The 19,178-nt window shown below is 45.2% G+C and overlaps 1 protein-coding gene across 5 annotated transcripts in view; it reads right to left on the reverse strand.

Moving 5' to 3' along the window:
* Positions 1-18,032, reverse strand: part of PROX1 (prospero homeobox 1) — a 49,592-nt gene extending 31,560 nt beyond the window's left edge. For 2 of the 5 annotated variants that reach the window (XM_017811742.1, XM_017811739.1), the window contains exons 1-4: positions 17,915-18,032; positions 17,554-17,678; positions 8,512-10,300; positions 1,824-1,931 (exon numbers count right to left, since the gene is read on the reverse strand). In XM_017811742.1, the coding sequence (XP_017667231.1) occupies positions 1,824-1,931; positions 8,512-10,233 (1,830 nt within the window). In that variant the 5' untranslated portion in view covers positions 10,234-10,300; positions 17,554-17,678; positions 17,915-18,032. Of the gene's footprint in view, positions 1-1,823; positions 1,932-8,511; positions 10,301-16,292; positions 16,445-17,553; positions 17,679-17,914 lie in introns of those variants that run through there. The other 3 variants (XM_017811744.1, XM_017811741.1, XM_017811740.1) reach the window with 2 other exon arrangements.
* Positions 18,033-19,178: the final 1,146 nt, after the last annotated feature.

Below are 19,178 nucleotides of genomic sequence, written 5' to 3' on the forward strand. Positions count from 1 at the left end.
GCTTCCGTAAGTAGGAGGGGTGAAGCTAATGGGAGTGCACGTGGGCTAAAGGGGGAGCATCCTTTGGCTCGAGAAACTGCAAACACACGCTAAGCACTTTGAAGCATTTAAAGGTATGGAAAAGCTCAATCAGTGCATCTAACATGTACAGCCCCGGTTCTGGGGTGCTGCTGACCATGTGTGGCTGACACATGTCGCCAGGGAGGTGGCTGCATTCGCCTTTGGACAAATGACCCCATCCCACACTGCTGGTTTGTAAAGCCCTTCTGGGTTTCTCCTGGTGCTGTATAAATGTAAGGTGGCACAAAAGCAAATTTCTGCATTTTACAGAACTTTATCAAAAGACAGTCACCATGTGCATGGAAACACTCAAGTACGTATCTTCTTAAGAAGAGGAAATTAAGCAGAAACGCCAGGGAAAAAATATCCCCACTCTGGCATACCTGGATATGTGAACAGGTAGGGCGAAGGTGCAGGGTAGTCCCAGAGCAGGATCCTCCTGGGCAGCACTGCCAATGCTACATCTGCCTGTGGCAGCTCATTGGAGCAGTGCTGCCTGAAACGCTCCCTCCAATTTTTCCATTCCAGGTGGATCCACTCTGAGAGCAAACCCTCCACTTGGCCCGCTGCGCCATTTGCAGTTTTTTTGTGTGTGTGTTTAATGATTCTTGACCAGTCATTTAGCCTAGGAAGTGCTGTATTGCTTCCCCCCCCTTTTTATAAACGTTGTCACCATCCGCTCAGCACATGTCATTGAATAAGAGGAACCTCCAAGGACACGGCTGTGAGGGGCAGAAGCATACTGAGATGTGCAAGCAACGTTAAATGAAAAAAAATAAAAGGAAACATTGCCAAGAAACTTGACCAAAGAGAACTGATCAGCAGAAATTGGGCCAAGTTCACAACCTGTGGAATAATCTTCCACTAAGACTGAAAAAACCCATAACCCAAAAGTGATTAAAAGAAGGATTTCAGTAATTTGTTTGGGGTGGGGGGATATGTAACAAACTAATTTAAGCTAATGTAATGTTTATAAAGTTACTTAGATAATGACACCATGTATACCATTATAATCATTAAAACACAATCTATGTGTTTTTTAAAAAAACTTAGATGATTAACACAAAATCAAGTTGATGTGAAGGAACAATTACTTTTAGAAAAAAAATCAGGAGGTCCTAATATTCTGTAGAATGAGGGAGGATGCAGCTGTATGTCGACAGCTTTCATATCCTCATTTGAATAATGTGGCCTGAATCTGTCACTTTATTCATCCTCCTTATGCTCAGTGTACTCTGCATCAACAACAAATTAAGTTGTAAATAAGAGACAATCATCACTTTTGTTTTTAAGCAGCTTCTGCATGGAGAATTTCAATGTACTGTTTCTTTTTGACAGAAAGAAAGGGATTCTACACTCTGCTTATGTAAGCACAAATATGAGGAAACCAACCGAAAAGAAACAATAAGGGAGGACTTGAGAACTGCTCCAAAATGTTCTTGGAAGTACATTTCTACTACCACAGAAATTTCCTTTTCTAATAGGATATATAATGAAAACCGTTTAATTTACTGTAATAATTATTCTTATTTTACTCTAAAATTTTAGTGTGGGTTTTTTTTTATTTTTTAATTTAGAAACATCCGCTTTCCTCATCCAGGCACAAGCAGGGTATACCTCAACTAGAAGAACAAGTGAATGAAGTCAGATGTAACCTTTATGCACCCAGAAATATTATTAATCTCTAATATGATAACACAGTACCATTTTGTGAGCAAATACAGCATTAGTAAGGAGAAAGCATGGGAAAGAGATTTTCTTACCTTTACGTCTGAGAAGTAAGTTTTCAGCATATTGGAACTTGGGTACCGGGTGTAAAAGAACATGAGCTTGGCCTTTTTCAAGTGATTCGGTGACAAGCCTTCCTGCATGTAGGATTGAATTAGTAAAGGAAAATTCTTTTCTTGAGAAACATTTTTCAGAATGTACAGACCTATGAAAGTGCCCCCTTAAATACTCTACAGTTCCCCAGACTACAGGAGAAAATATTAACAGTTAAATTGCTGTGCTGTAGGTTTCTGCAAAATAGGTAAATGTGGGACGAGAGGTCACGTAACTTAAACCCTGTATTTCCTATCAATTTAGGTGCTGGGTCTCAGGGATCTTGCAAGTTTACGGATTGTGTACCATATGTATGTTCACTTGTTGCTACGGAAACAAATGCAGGAAGCATGTGCCGCAGAAAACTTATCGGAAGCTTTTTTCTCTCTCTTCTTTGCCATGCCAGTTAAAGTTTCTTTTTCTCTCAGTGTTGTGCTACTTGCACACAATAAAGCCAATGCATGTCAGACAATCAGAGGCACTTCATGATTTCGAGCAGTTTTATACAGGTAGCACATTTCACCTGTTTCATTCGCATCAATAAATTTTAACATCTTGAGTAGCTCCCTCTAATCCTGCTGTTGCTTTGCTTCAGTGGTTGCCTTGCAAATCAAAGTGAAACCTGTGATAGGCAGAGCCCCTCGGCTGCTGAATGCCCCCACCACAAATTTGTCACCTCCTGATTTACACAGTTAACTCCTTGGAGAACAAAGCCGTATTTGGGGCTAACCAATCAATACATGTGGGCTAGCAAATCAATAAATGGCCACTTACCCTATAAGGCAGCCTATTTATCCTGGAAACATCATTACCTTTTAGATCTGTAAACAGAAGCAACTAAAAGAGTTCCCAAGGGAATGTGAAGCTAACCATAACAATCTCGGCTTGCTGATTTTTCTCCCCGCTTCTTGGCTCTCTTTTGTGAACTGTGTGCTAGGACAGCTCTGGTCACATCTGTGCCGCAGGCTGGCCCTGCCATTTCCTCAGCAAATTAATGGCTTTATAATTTATCAGAAATGAAGATGCACGTGGAGAAAATCAATGTGGTCCCCACAAGGTCAATTAAGGGTTCTTCCCAGAAGCTTCTCTAAGGACTGTTTCTCCTAAACACAATTGTTGAAAAATTCACTCAGTTCACACCTTACAGTGGGGGGGAAGGTCAACCAAGTTGACAGATGCGCTGCAGCCAAGGTGCCTCTTCTGCCTTACAGCCGGGTGCACGTCAGCACAGAACATCTCACTCTCCAAGCCTCGAGATGGGAAACCCAGACTAATTTTTATCAGCAGGCTACTGTTGATTAGCTAGGCTTTTTCGGCAGAATTCCCTTTTCTCTAATTCCTGAAATCTGCTGAAACCCTCTCCCTTCATTTCAGTTACAAGGTTCATTTTTTTAGATTATAAAAATGTAACATTTAAAAAAAAAAAACCATTGACAATATTAGTTTAAAAACCTCTTATTATCTGGAAGTACATGGAAAACGGCTCAGCTGAACTTGCATTTTGTTTTAGATGCTTAATGATTACAAAGAAGATAATTTATGACTGACATACTTCTTGTGCCAAGAGAAGAGTTGAAAGAACCTCCAGTTACCTCCATTAGACTGATAGAGAAGTCTAAAAGAGCATTACACTCTGCAGTGCCATCTGTCAAAATACGTAAGTGAAATAATAGTAGCAAGCTGTCACCTATTGCTTAGTGATAAGAGTTTTAGACAAATCAAAACTTCTGTGCCAGAAATCCGTTTTGTTATGTGATCCTTTCAGGAAACTGGGGGTCCAAAAGGGAACTCCAACAGGAGAGAAAAAAAGTAATCTTGAGTCTCCTTAATTTGCAATTCCTCTGACGCTGACAACATGTTAATATCGGGTTTGGTGTATATTCTCTTTCAAAGTAAGCTCAAAGATGGACTTAAACTTCAAAAAAACCCTCTCATATTTGCTGGATTTAAGCATATTAGACAGTTGTCTAAGCATTTGGATTCCTTCTGCATTTAGGATTTTTAAATATTTTCTGCTCTAATGCCAGAGGATATTGATATTGAATGAAACATGTATTAAAAGATGCTCTGAGACTCAAATTCCCAGAAATCCATTTTTTATTAAAATTATACTTGTTCTTAAGCACTTGGCAGCCTTAAAGCAATATCAAATATGCAACAAATCTGTATATCTTGATCCTAAGGTTAACGCTTTACTGTGATAAAAGATATGATCTGTAATAATATAGCAAAAAATAGTTAATGACAGACTTAAGAGCTAAGAATTAGATAACCCTTTGCTATTTCAGAAAAAAAACTGAACTGACCAATTGCTTAATTTCCTTTTTAAGTGCTTGGGCTGAAAAGCAACTGTTCTTCCAAGAAAGCACTAGCTGTTTCCAGGATACTTACACACGCACAATGACTCATGATGAAATAGATTCAGTAAACATACAGCTGTACCGAACACGAGCTAAGCCCCATTCAAGGCCAGGAAAGAAAACGAGCACAAATAAATATTAAGGAGGTAAAGGGAGGAGGGGTGCCGAATGGAACGCAAACAAGCTCTGTCCCAGCAGCTCGTGTGGCTTGCCTCAATTCTCTTAGCTATAGCTTTGTGAAGACAGATGACATTCAATTCTATGGGTAATGCAAAATAGACAATAACTGCTGAAACTTGAGCCAGCTGCCAGGTGTAAAAAAAAAAAAAAAAAAAAAAAAAAAAAAAGGAAAGAAAAAAAAAGGACAGAAAGAAAAGATGATAAATCCATAAATTAATGAAAGACATCTGCTCGGGAACATAAAAGATCAGAGGAACAGTGTACTGCAGCTGAACCTAAAGCGGTGTTCAAACAACCTGAGAGTCTCAGTGTTGTGCATTTACACAGCACAACGTTGCCTCACCTATCGCAGCAGCAGCAGAAAAATGGCTAAGCCCTAAGAAATAGGAAGTGGAAGACTGGGAACAAAACATATGGGGACAAAATCTATACAAGCTCATGCGTGTTTTAACTGGAGAAGCACAGGGGTGGCACTGCACAGCATTTGATTCATTTGCACTTCAATCCTCCCAGGTAATGCTCCTCTTTTGTAAAAATATTTTTCAGTGGAGATGATCTTTCGCTTCTGTTACTCTCAGCCTGAGCCCCCGCAAATGCTCTAACAGGCTTTTCTAGCCCACGCGTGTATTGAGCTGAAGGGAAAAGGGGTAAGAATAGGCTGTATCAGTTAAAAAATCTGCACTAGCAAATCCAAGCTGCTCCTTAAGTTACACCTCAGGTACTTTTAATCATCAAAGCTCCAAATAGCTGCATCTCTGAGCATCTTCAAGACCCTCGGAAGAACAGACTGGCTGGAAACCATTTGTTCATCACACAGGTTTTATCAACAGCACAGAGTTATCCAGCTTGCTGTACAATCGCTCCTTTTTTAAAAAAAAAGTTTAATTAGTTTAATTCTAGTCAGATGCAATAACTCCTCATTTCAAAATGTTGTAATTCACTGATTACAGCTTTGACATATTGGGACTGTGAAAGTTACTCCAATTGGATTGGAATTCTGCTTAAAAATAAATAAAACTGTAGAAAGGTGCACTAATGTTTCAAAGCCCTCCTGCCAGGGAGAGCATGCTAAAGTTCTTCACCTTTACAGATGTCTTAACAGCACACAAACTACTGTTGTGCTTCAATTTAGATCTATGCAAATGTTTTGGGATTGAACAAGGCTATTTTTCTTGAGATGCAAAGAGGATGCATGACAAAGGAAGACCATACAGAAAAACAATTCGCTGTCTGTTTCTTTTGGAATTTGAATAAAACTTAATATTTGATTAAACAGATTAGTTTGCAAAGATACAGACTGCATTCATGACCAAGATGGGAATTCAGGCTGCAGGTGCATCTTATCTTGTTTAGCAACATACACAAACATTAACCATTTTCTTCTGCAATTCAGCAAAGAAAGATCAGATACATTTTACAGGCATTATTATAAAAAAAAAAAAAAAAGAATAAATCCCAAGAAAACAAAAACCAGGCTAGTTCAGTGTTTAACTTACTACTAAAACCTGAACTTGGCTCTATCTGCTAGTCTTCTGTTCTCATCCTGGCTGCATTGTCCAGGAAAACAGATGTTGCTTTCTGTGGGGAAGAAAGATCTGCTTCTTTCAAGAAATTTGTTGCCTATATGTGCACATTCATCCATGTAAAACAAAAGCGACCACAAACCAACCAACCTCCACACCATGCCTTTCCCTAGAAACTGTAAGCTACCTGGACAAATGAGCTGCTGCTAGGAAAAAACATCCATCCCCACAGCAGAGTAGACTATGGTGCACGTGTAGAGATGTTATTTAATAAATCTGTTTGTCCCAACACGTCTGTATCTAAACCCAGAACAAACTGCACCTTGCAACAGCATCTAGGTGGGAAAGTCAGTGTGTTTTCCCAATGGCAGGGAAAGAAGCAGGGTAATAAAAGAGAAAAGTTATCACTGTAGCACTGAGCATTTCCCCTGGCTATATCTTGAAGCAGCAGGGGACTCTTGCACCCCTGTTTCAGCAGAAGCAGCAAGCTCCATTAGCAAGTACCAGTGAGAAGAAGCAGGAGAAAGGGGGAGAGATGGCAAGAGTGGGGGAGATGTGCTCCACGGGTGGCGAGGATCAAGTGCAAGCCCTAGAACTACTCCTAGTTCACACGCTTGGCATGTTTCATGACTCCTCACTCCTCTCCCAGGATGGGAGAACTATTTTTATACAAAAACAATTTGTATGTCACTGTCCTGTTTAGTAGAAATTAAGTGCCCCGGCCTGAGTCTTGCCCTCAGCTGCCACTCCTGTTGACCTCAGGACTGCTTTCCAAGCACTGCAGCTTGCATTTCAATATACAGATTTTGGTTTTGGAACTGCAAAAGTAATTGGCACTAACTCTGAGTGATGCTGGAGTTAGACAGACTCCTCTATTTTGCTGTAAAATGTAAATGGTGAGGAGATTTCCTTGCTACCAGTGCTCAACAAGATCCTCTTTTGGTAAAGAGGTGCCTCAAACATCACGTCCACTACCAGCTGGCTCTCGAAAACACCAACACCTTAGGAAGGTGCTTTCAACTATAGAACACTTTTCCCTATAGAAATGGGCCCACTCACACAGGTCAGACAGCAGCAATCTGGACTCAGACTTGACCTAAGTTACATCAAAGACCGGTGGTAATGGGCTTTGGACCTGCAGCGCCTGCCTTGTCCCAGTGGTGCCCACTACCATGGGAGGGATGGAAAGTCCAGGTAACCAGCAGGTCTAGAGCCCTGACAGGACCCTTCTGAGGATTTAACATGTCTACAGAAAATGTGGTTAAAATAAGCTAAAACCACCAGAGTTATTAATCACCTAGAAGATAACCAGTGAAGAAGCACAGCCTCGGGCAGCTGCCTTCACATGATACCCCTCAAAAGAGGACAAGTTCCTCAGCATTGCTACCATTACTCAGGTAGGGGCACAGGTATTCAATTGCAATTACTTTCATCATCTTGGGAATGAAATTAGATGCATCTGAGGCTCTGTATTTGTGCTGTTGCCTTCTGCTGGGGTCTTAGAGCTGTAAAAGTTATCAATCTACCCTTCATGCAAAATCCTCAACTTTAACATTGGGCACACATGGTATTTTATTCGCTTTCAATACATCTGTACTTTGATAAAAAACCTTTTGACCAAAAAGAACATTAGGGCAAAAGATGGAAAGCCTGGGAGGTGTTAGAGCTAAAAGAGAAAAAAAAAAAAAATCTAGTACTAGTTTCCAGGAAAAAAACCTAAAAGATTATTACTATGTCTGGATATGCCTAAATAAAGGCAGAGATGGATTTTTTTTCCCTCACTAAAGCCTGCTATTGAGCTAAAAAGAGAGATTTTATTATCATCTTTTTTTTTTTTAAGGAAGGGAAGTGTCCTGTAAATTTAATACAGCTGAAGTTTTATATTTAATTGTTCTCTCTAGCTTTCCAAAATAATTTGCTTTGTGTATCTTAGGACAAAAGATTTCTGTGTATGGCTGAACAGAGGTTAATCATGCATAGCAGGCAGCTGCACACGGGCTGAGTAACAGACCTCTGGGTGGGGGAAAGAACTTGATGCAGCCTGAATATATCAGTACCTGTGTCTTTTGTGCTTCATTTCCCTTATGCACTTCAGAGCTGAAGTCTCAGCAACAACCGGACTGTGGCTCTCTGAGAGCCCCAGCCATGACACCATTAACACGGGTCGTGTGTTGGCCTGGCACAGGAGGGAAAAGAGGCAGCCCTGGCTGGAATGGTTTTTGGACGAGGGCGATGCCCCCTTTATCACCTCCCTGCCTGGGGAAGGATCTGCCAGCCCAGGGAAACCCACTGGCACCCAGGCTGTGGGCTTGGCTGTCTTCCTGACCCCACAGGGCAGACTAAAAGGCTGGGGGAGGGCCAGAGGCTTTTTTACATGAACACCATTGCTGAAAGAGTGCTGTCAGTCAATACCACACGTTTTATTTGGCCCCATCAAGCCCCCTGCCTTCACCCCATAAGCACCCCACTCCTGCAGCACCCAGGGAAAGCCCTGTGGCGCCAGCACGGCCCCTCATCCTCTCCCACCAGCCACCACCAGGTTATCGCTCATCTTTTGAAAAGGATATTGCACTTCCCGAGTAGGGCGAGATTTCGGACATGTCTTGGAGGTCGCCACACTCGGACTTTATAAGGGATAAGGAGAGGCCCTCAGCAGCACTGGGGGGGTGGGCCGGCGAGCAGGGGTGGTGGTTCATGTGGTGCGACGACATCTTGGTCCTCAGGCTGGTGGTCTCCCGGGTCAGGTCAAGGGATTCAGGGGAGGCGCGCTCTTTCCCCGGGAAGGAGGCCGATGGGGCACCCAGGGGACTCTGGAAGGGGTAGGCCATGAGGGGCAGCGGGAAGGGGTGGCGGAAGGAGGAGGTGGAGAAGCCGGCAGTGGCCGAGAGCGGGGACTGGTGCAGGGAGGCGTGGTGGCCACCAGCCGGTGGGGCCGAGGCGGATTGGTCAGAGGAGTTTTTGCGGACAACAAGGGGCAGTGCCTCGGTCTGGTCGGTGGCGCCAGGCATGGGGACGCTGCCGAAGGTGTCAAGGGGGTTGGGAATGATGACATCCCCAAAGCACTGCAGGCGCTGGTTGGCCGTATGAAAGTTGTGGTTCTCCCCGTTGACGGCAAACCTTGCCTGTGGGATCTGGAGAGGTGGGAAGACCTGAGGAAGCTGGCGGGAGGGTTTGGATGAGAAAACTTTGACCACTGTGTCCACAACTTGAGACATGGCAGTGTTCAGCTCCTGCTTCAGTGTCTCGGCCAAGTGTTTGCCTTCAGGGTGGAAGGCATTTGGCCCTTGCTCCTTCTCCTTAGGACCTTCTCTTTTCGGCTTGTTCTCCGCTACCTCTTGCTCCCGGATGAGGGCCCGCGCCCGGTCAATGAACTGCCCTGGGTCCAGCTCACACATCTCATTGTCCGACCTGCTGACAGAGTCGCCGGCCCTCGCATCCATGGTTTCAGAGCGCATGCTGTCTTCAGACAGGTTGCCATCTTCATCATTTTCGGAGTCAGTGCTGTCGTAGATCTGGTAGAACTTCTCCTGCAGCTGGCGCAGCTGCTTCTGCATGTCCTCCAGCTGCTGCTTCAGCTGTCTGCGCTCCTCTCGCTTCTGCTCTTTCCTCGCTGAAACCAGCTGCTGGAAACTCTGCTGCTGCTGTTGTGGTAGCTTTTGCTTGCGTTTGTTTTCTCTGTAACTTTCTCGAGGACTGACGGACTGCGGAGCTATTTCTCTTTCATTTTCATTGCCCCTTAATGCCACGCTGGGGGAATGGCTCATACCCCGAATTATATTCTCAACCCGGGCGCGTTTAGCTCTCAGGTGCTCGTCGCATAACCGATCCACATCAAACTGGCTCATAGTTGGCCTGCCAAAAGGGGAAAGACACTCTTGGGGGCTGTCTCTTGAAGAGTTGCTGCATACATCCTCCTGATGTACTTCTGAGCCTGTACTAGAGAGACCGCTGGCTTGGAAACTGGGCTCCGTGCCACCATTTTTGTTCATGTTATTTTTCAACAGCTGGGAAATTATGGTTGCTCCTGGAAAAGGCATCATGGCATCTTCATATGAGTTCGCCCTCTTCAGCAGCTTGCGGAGTACATTTGACTTTTCCCCATCTGCATGCTGCACCACTGAATACTCGACATCCTGCTCTGAACCTTGGGGATTCATGGCACTAAAAAACGTTGCTCTTGCCTTTGCAAAAAATGCAGATGCTGTCCCTACCGTCCTTTTCACTCCAATGTCAACTCTTCTTCTCTTGGTTTGCCTGCTTAAGAGGGCTGTGCTGTCATGGTCAGGCATCACTGGACTGTTATTGTGCCATCTTCAAAAGCTTGTCAGCTGGGCTCAGCTCAAGAATCCTGGGACCCTGGCCAACAGAACAAAAGGACTGATGAATCATTTTCTTTAAATTTCTCCAAATTTCCTGACCTCAATCCTGAATAAAATGCAAAATGCATAGGCTCTGGGATTTATGGCACATTACAATTATTGCAATTTATTATGCACTCTGCTTGAAATGAAACATTTTTAAATATTTCTGCTCCACTGGTTTAAGATGGATTAAGATTTAAAAAAGCAAAAACTGCTTAAGCACCAGTAATATGATTCTCTTGCACAAATGCCTAAAATGATACTGTTTATCTTCAGAAGAAAGAGTAGATTAGAAGAACACAGCCTCTGACAACCAATTGATTAAATTTAGGGCATTGAGATACATGTTACAAAAGAAGATGAAAGTATTCCTTATTTAAGATTTATTGTTAAAACAAGAAATTGTATAAAATTTGGATTAAAAATTCAATTGCAATGTAAAAATGCAATTGTAGTTTTTAAAGAGAGATAAAACTGATATATTGTTTTAACATTCAAAGGTTAAAACAACAACTTTCATACAATTGTAGGTAAGGTGGTAGATGTGTATGTGAAAGGCAAAGAAATCATAGACGCATTCAGGCTTACACTGGGGGGAAAACCTCTCTTAAATCATTTATTCAGCAAAACCAAAATGCATTAAAATATGATATGGTCAGGATTATAGTATTTATAGAGATGTGATCGAGTAAAGGCCAAAATGTATTTTGTTAACACAGCCTCATATGTACCAGTGACTAGCCACGACAGTGTTTTGAATTCCCCATCCATTCCTTCCCTTTTTGCAACTCTCCAAGCAAACTCCGCTACGAAAGGCTGAATATTCTGTATTTCATACATTAAAATACACGATGTCAAATTTTTTGCATAGCAGAAACAAGGCATGTTCAGTGTCACATCTCTCTGCTTTAGAAAAATCTCCAAGAACAATATCTGAAATGCCCAGTGAAGCCCTTCTTACATGTAGCATTTTGAATACACAGAATCTTATTTCCTGTGACACGCAGAAAAGATGAGAAAAAATACGGGAAGATGAAAGAAATAACATCAATCAGCTGCGTGAGAAAGGAAGATACCTTCTCTTTATATGAACTCTCATTGTTTCCCAGGAACACAGCATAAAAAGATAACACACTTCCTTGCATTTTGTAAAAGGCTCTTGACATAATTTGTGACTTATTAACTAGTGATGCTAAACTCACATCGCACATAAAGCATTAGACACTTTTTCCTGTTTCTTACAATTTAACAGTGATGAAAATTAAAATATTTTTCATGCAACGCTTATCTAATATTAAACTTTACATTTGCTTAACAGAGCACAGTCTTCACAATAACAGGGTATATTGCCAAAGGCAGCATGCAGACTTTTTGGAATTGCTCCCATCTCTTTCGGTTCACCTGTAAAAACATCTACGTGCTCCCTAGGACTGCATCTGTGGCTAGTTTTAAAGAATGACTATCCATGCAAATAGGCATAATTTCAGCATGAAATAATCTGTAAAATCAAGACAGTAGTCAATGCTTAGTTTGCAACCAGGACAAAAAAAAAAAAGCTTCTAATACTTAGAAACATGACATTTATTCTGCAGCCTTTGCCCATGTATTCTGGATGTACTAAAAGAATTTTCAGAGATTTGGTGTCAGACAGTTATGCAAGGGACATACTGTTTGTTTAAATTACTGTTCCTTGCATACAGGAGAGAAAAAAAATGATAAAAAATATATTAAAAACCAAAAATGTAATGAATTCAAATGGGGAATCCAGAGCCTTACACTGTTATCCGATCACTGCCTTCAGAGATCTTTCCTTATCAAGAAGTACAATAAGCAAGTTAAGTTTGGCTACCTCACGATAATGATAAAATAACAAGGACTTCTGTTGCAGGGGCCCAATTCTGCCACCTGCACACCAGGGAGCATCCCACCCTGCAAGCAACTCCCCTGGAGTCCAGGGGGACAAAAATCCTGTTATGTGCAAGGGGTAGGGTCAGGCCCTGCTTAGTAGCATGTGCTGTAAAAGACTGCCTCCCGCTTTCTCTCAATTGACGCAAATGCAGTTTTTCAAGGGGCAGAATCAGGCTCTTACAATTAGAACTTTATCTAAAAAAAAAATAAAATAAAATGAGGAGTTGGGATTTCAGAAGGGTTGTTTTTCTAAAGAACTGGCCAAGTGCTCAGAGGGTGGAAAGGGATGACCATCACCAGGGCTTTTATGTAGGCGACACTGGCACAGAATAAACTGGGGTCAAGGTTGACCTTTCAGTCTAATGGTGTTCATTTGAAACTGGTCTAAACTAATTGAAAGATAACCCAAAGAGCTCCTGCTTACTGCACATAAGATATTCTAAAGCCATCCACCACAAAGATACTACTTGCCAATATGAAAAAAAACAAACCAGAAACAAAACCCACCAATACCGAAAACCTTCACGCTTTTCCTTCCTTTTCTGTAGTCAAGCTATGCTTGATTGAGAGCCAGCAATACATTCCTAGACTCACACCAAAAACCTCATGACAGGTTTCAAGTTTTGCATGTTTCCCAGAAAATTCGAGGTGCCTGACCACTGTTTCCCTCTCTCTTGCCCAATCCCAACCAAGGACACACATGGGGAGGGCTTGCTGTACCCTTGAGTCAGCAGCTCAGGAAACAGGCTGTCCTGAACCAGGTTGGAAGGTCATTGCCATGCATCCTTCCTCCCCAGTGTCCATTTCCCTCTCCCCAAGCCCCTGTACCAGCCACTGTTCACCAGCCCATTCCTGCCACTGCAAACATGCGGCAGGAGGTGTTCCAGAGCGATGTCCTCTCCTTCCCTCGATGGAAGCTGAAAGCATCAGAGTTATCGTACACTTAACCTGGGTATTAAGCAACATCTCCCATTTGCCCTGGTGTTATCCTGAGCCTACAGACTGCCAGCTTTAAGGCTTACGTGCCTTTCAGCTTAAATATGAGAAATAGTTCTACTTCAGCCCAACAAAACAGAATGGGTATTGAACGGTCAGTTAATATTTCAGTCTCGGAGGACCAAAACCAATTCGCACTCAAGGGAAGTGGAATGGCATGTACAGCGGGATGCAAAATCCCAGCCACGACAGGCAGACTTCAAGACTGATTAGATTAGAACTGAATAAATAAGGAACTCTTGGGAAGGGGGGGAAATAATTAGGAAGTGTGTGTCCTTTATGTAGTACCAGTACTTTGGCTGCACGTTTGTCTCAAAACTATATTTCATACATCTAATGTCTGTGTGCAGCTATCCAGAAAAATATGTTAGTAAGATAGCTTAGGTTGTCAAGATCTGTGTAGAAATATTCAGAAGCGCCACACATTTCTTTCTGAGTTACATAGTTTTAAATTTTTGAAGGTTAAATTTGGTTTATACATCACTTTTGATTCTCCTTGCATGCCAAGTGTAGTTTATGTTAAATTTACGGGACACATCTCCAACCTCAACTCGCACGGTGTGGCTTTCTCAGAAACTGAACATTTTCCATGCCCATGTAATTAAAAATCATACCAAGGGCCTCAGCACTTTCTATGTCCATCCATAAACATAACAATAGTATTTTATTTACAAATTTAAGGAGATATGATTACAATGTAGCTATGAATAACCTCTTAACAGCACAGCAGCTACAGACATGGGTTTATTTCAGATCCATTTGATATGCATTGACATTTTAAATGGAAACATTAATTTCTAGGTCTCCAAGAGTTACTCTTACCAAACCTTTGGCTAGAACAGTCCTTAAAAAGGAGTATGATGTCAGGTAATTCACTGCACTCACTACAAATAAATCAATTTCTGTAATCAATTTTGTTAACTCATCTTGATCTACAAAGACGATGATCATTTTCTCCTAGATTAATTCATACACCTGTGAGATGCAAAGGAGATGTAAATTCAAATTCACCCTTGTCAGACACTTTGAAGACCCCTAGCCTAACCTAAACAGCCATTAAATACACAGCAACAAAGTGCTAAACTTGACAGATATGCATGGACGAATTCAAGGAGATATCAGTTTCTAGAGCTGAAACCGTTCCTATCTTTTCACAAGCTGACTACTCTGTTTGGTCCAGCATCTGCCTGCTTCGTGTCAGCCCATTATGCGAATACCACACAAGAAATTCAACATGCTTCTGCTAATAGAAATATTTAGATCTTTCACTCTAACGCGGTACATGGGGTATGGCTTTGCCAGAATCAGTCAAGAAGCGCAGGATGAAAATTACTCCAGTCAACAGCATTTCATGCACAAAACCACAGCTAAAATTTGAAGAACAGATGACATCTATTCAGCATAGATCTGTTCAGTGCTAAAATCACGTCAGCCACTAATGAGAAAGTACTACCTTTTTGTACAGCTCAGACACAAGTTTTCTTGGGGAAATGGTTATCCAACTCCCTTAGCTGAGATGTCTAATCAAAGAATCTGAAACAAGGCAGCAACAATGAGCAACTATTTGTGCAGTAGTAGCTACTTTATTAGGATTTCTCCACAAGAAGAGGAAGCAGCAAAAATTAGACCTTGATTTACTTCAAAATTATGCTGCCTGCTCTTTAGCCTTAAAGAAGAAAGCAGTCCTTGTCTTATGAACTTGGTGACACCCAGGGCCCAATCCAACAAGGTATTCAGCAATTCCTGTGAATTCGAAACATCGCAATTCCCATCAACTACAGAGCTCGCTAACAGGAGGGATTCAGTATCTCACTAGTTCAGGCCTTTATTTTAGGGAGATACAGGGCCCTCCATCACGCAGCCGTGCTCGGCACTGCTTGACAAAACAGATTTTTTGAATGAGAAAAAGAAATCAAGCTGCTCAAACTAGAAAACTGAAAACATTTTCCTCCTCTCAAGCCAGTTTGATCCTTGTTATTTCACTGATCGTCAAGAAAATAACTCACATGGCCTCTGTGTAGAGACAATACTGAAACATTCTCAAGATTCCTACTACAAATTCAGCCCAAGTTTTTCAAGATATTATTTTTTCCATGCTACACAATGTCGTTAAATCACAGATCTTGAGTTACTTAATTTAGCAGTTAGGCTGCACTTCGAGTCAGAATAAATCACTATTTAGAAACTACAAATTGCAGGATTTACAATTCTGCCCTGAATCAAATTAAACTTTTCAATTTCAAAATGTGTCCATTCTTATGAATACCTTAATTTATCAACTGAACATAAAATAGATGAATTATATAAACTGAGAGGCCTCAGAGTTCAACGGGCAGGGAAGTTAACAGTATACATGGACAGTGCCATTCAGCGAATGCAAGATACTTTACAAAAATAGGGAGTTGTTAGTGGAAAGTATATACATTGTATGTTTTATCACAGTTTAACTCCTGAAATGTTGATACTCTGTCTACCCTTGAGTATTAATAAACATTTCACAGTATGTGATATTGCTGCTAAAGGTAAGCTCTGGACAAAAAGCAGATAAAATAAATGCTAAATGAGCTGCAGCAATCGTAAACTTTATGTGATTGATGGCAACTCACGGAAAAACTGCGAGAAGAAGACATAAGGGATATGTGCCACATGCAAATCTACGGGCAAGGAAACTGCCTCCGTATAATTCATCCTGCATACTGCCAAACCTCTACAGGCAATGGAAGTGACAAATAATCTGAGCTTTTACACCTCGCGGTGACACAGACGTGTTTTTGTACCCTATGTTCAACAACACAGGACCTTCTGCCACCAAGCAATGGCCCCGGACGCGTGGACGCCTTCCACGTGCTCCCCACCCGTCCCCAGACCCGGATGAGGGGTTTGGGGTGACACTGGCCACGCAGCCAGAAACACCATGGGGTTTGCTGAGCACTCGGGACCTGTGGGAAACTAACGGGTTTCCAAAGCTCGTGCTGGCAACTTTTACCCGACATTCAAGGGCACCTCTAGTCTGCAGCCGTGTCTGCCAGCCCTGACTGACATCCCCTACTTTGTCAAAGGCATTAAGTTAATACCCCCCGTACCTGCCCTTCCGAGGACAGGGCACAAACACGCGGACGCGACGGTGGCCCCTCCGGGAGCTCCATCCCACCTCGGCCGCGCCTCCCGCGTCCGCCTGCGGACACACTGATTCCCGACCCGCTTCCCGCGGCTGACCCCGTCACCCAGGCTTTCTCCGGCACAGGGAGGAGGCGGCGGCCGGGACCCCCCGCGTCCCGCTCCGCAGCCGCCCCGCTCGGCGCGCACCTGCCCCGCCGCCCCTGCGGGCAGCGCCACGCACCTGCCCGCGCCCCCCGCACCCCCTCCCCGGCCCTGCGGCCCTGCCCTGCCCCGCCAGACGCCGCGCAGCGACCGCGGGGGGTACGCCCAACTTTCTCCCTCTCTGCAAAGAGATGAGGGCCCCGGGGCGGCCCCGCTCCGCCCCCGCGGAGCGGCCGGTGCCGGAGAGTCGTGCCCCGTACGCCCGTCGGGCCGCCCGCTCCTGTCGGGCCCCGCGTTCTCAGCGCCCCCCCCATCCCGGGCCGCGCGCCCCCAGCGCAGCCCTGCGCGCCCCCTCCGCGCAGGCCCCACGCCCCCCCCAGCACCGCTCCCTCCTGCGCTTTAACTCCGTGCAAACACATGGCAAAGTGCGCCGGGTCACTCAGCCGCTAAACAGAAAATCGAAAAAGCCAAGAAAGATCTCCATCAACGGCTAAGAAAGAATTAAATCCCCCCCGGAGGAAAAAAATCAACAAACAACAACCAAACAAACAGAAAGTACCAATAATCCTAATCTTTTCCCAGATCAAGGCTCTTATCCCGCGACTTGCATTTGATCTCTTCTCATGTGCTCGCTACCTACCACTCAAATCCCATTTTCTATACATTTCCACGATTCGCAGCTCGTCCCACTCTTGGAAATGAAAAAGTAATTGCAAGGCTAAGAAGAGTAAGAATAAAAAGTCCCTGTCCTTCCCGACTTGGGTTAAAAAGGAGAAGTAGCGACATGCAAATGACAGGCAAATTGGAAGAGACAAAAAGCAAGGCAGCTATAATAAACAGGACAAAGAGGAGGCTCGGAGGAGCGGAGCAGGAGTTTAAAGCGGGGATGGGGAACTTCGGCGGGGACGGGAGGAGGAGGAAGCTCGGAACAACAAAAAGAAGCCAAATACTCGCTGCTTTTTCCGTCCCCTCAAAACTGCCCTCCAACCCACGGAATAAAATAAAGAGCGGTCCACAAAAGGTGGCAGCGGGAGAGCGAAGGAGAAGGGGGGAGGATCACCTAACAACGAGCAGGTCACTTACTCTTCAGCCCTGGGCAGGCTACGGTGAGCGCTCCATCGGGCTCCTTACCGCTCACAAATCCTTACCGCTTTATCTACCGGGGAATTAAAACTACTCAGCTAATAAAGTCACTGCAAATTTGCCCCCTGGAAAAAGAAGCACAGGTTTGATAACGGTGATCAGTATTTTGTTGGGGATTTCATCACCCCCACACCCTCCCCCCATTCCCCCGGACCATTTAGAGCAGCCCAAGCAAGTGCGAATTAAAAAAAAAAAAAAAAAAAAAAAAAAAAAAAAAAAAAAAAAAAAAAAAAGAAAGACCTGAAAAGGCCGAGAAAGCGGGGAGGGACGGAGGGGGCGCGAAGGGGGAGCGGGTACTTACTCCGTGCAAAGGCGACGAAATTGAGCCTCGCTTTTTTTTTTGCCGGTGGAAAGACAGAAAGGGCGACACGCACACGCACATGCACACACACACCACCCGCGCCCCGCACACGCACACACGCACACGCGGACACGCGCGCGCAGCCGGCGAGCCCCGCCGCTGATGAATATGATAATCGGGCGAGGGAGGGCGAGTGAGTGCGGGCGGGAGTGAGTGCGGGCGGGCGGGCAGCGGCCGCGGGGCTGCGGGCGCGGAGCGCAGCGGAGCGGCGGGCGCGGAGCGGGGGCGGCGGGAGCGGTGCGGGGCAGGGCTGGGCTGGGCTGGGCTGGGCTGGCCGAGCCGAGCAGCGCTCCGCACCGCCACAAGATTTACTTTAAGACACAGCTGAAGGAAACAGGAAGACTAGACGTCACACTCGGAGTGACGTGGGCCCGGCCCGGCGCCCAATCGGGAGGCTCCTTGGGACGGACGGGGGGGACGGGGAGAACTTGGCAGGAGCGGGGAGAGAGGAGAGGGGAGCGCGGGGGGGTTGGGGTCGCCCCGCCCCGCCCCCGCGGGAAGGTGGCGGCGGCCGCGCACCTGCAGCGGGCACGGACGGACGGACGGACGGACGGATGGACGCGGGGCTGGAGCGCCGGCAGGAGCGGCCCGACGGGGCGCCCCCCCTCACCTCCACCGTGCACGGACAAGGGACGGAGAACATCCGCCCCGCATGGAGGGGGGTGGGTGAGAAACTTTAGGAAAATCACCCCCGCGTGAGCGAGGGGTGCTCTGCGGTGCCCCATGCGGTAAAGTTTTCCGTGCGGGGAGACTTCCGCAGATGCGTGCCGAGGCCCCAGGGTGCGCCTGTTTCACGGTTTTAAGCATCGTGCGATGGAGCAAACCCTCGTTCGCGGGTGCTGCCCCCCGACGCGGGTCACAAACTTTAGGAGAATTGGGCCCATGGCCGCCCACCCCCCAACTCGCCGTCCCTCGCCGCCGTGCGTCGCGGGGCTGTCAGCGGGAGCCGCGCGGGCACTTCCCACGTGGGAGGCAGGAAATAAAGACGAAATCGAGCATCAGGTTGCGGCGCGTGAAACAACCGGCGATGCTGGGACACGGGTGTTTAGTGCTGTCGGCCACAGCCCCCTGCGCAGCACGCACCAAGTTTCGCTCAACTTAAACCCATCCTAGCGCGCTCCCGGCCGGCTCCGGCTGGAAAGCTTTGGGGGGAAAAAAATTTGAGAGATAAAAAGTGGATCTTCCCGACAGGTCGGGGCTGCGA

Source organism: Lepidothrix coronata, unplaced genomic scaffold (assembly GCF_001604755.1).
Source record: "Lepidothrix coronata isolate B3197 unplaced genomic scaffold, Lepidothrix_coronata-1.0 Scaffold33, whole genome shotgun sequence".
NCBI lineage: Eukaryota > Metazoa > Chordata > Aves > Passeriformes > Pipridae > Lepidothrix > Lepidothrix coronata.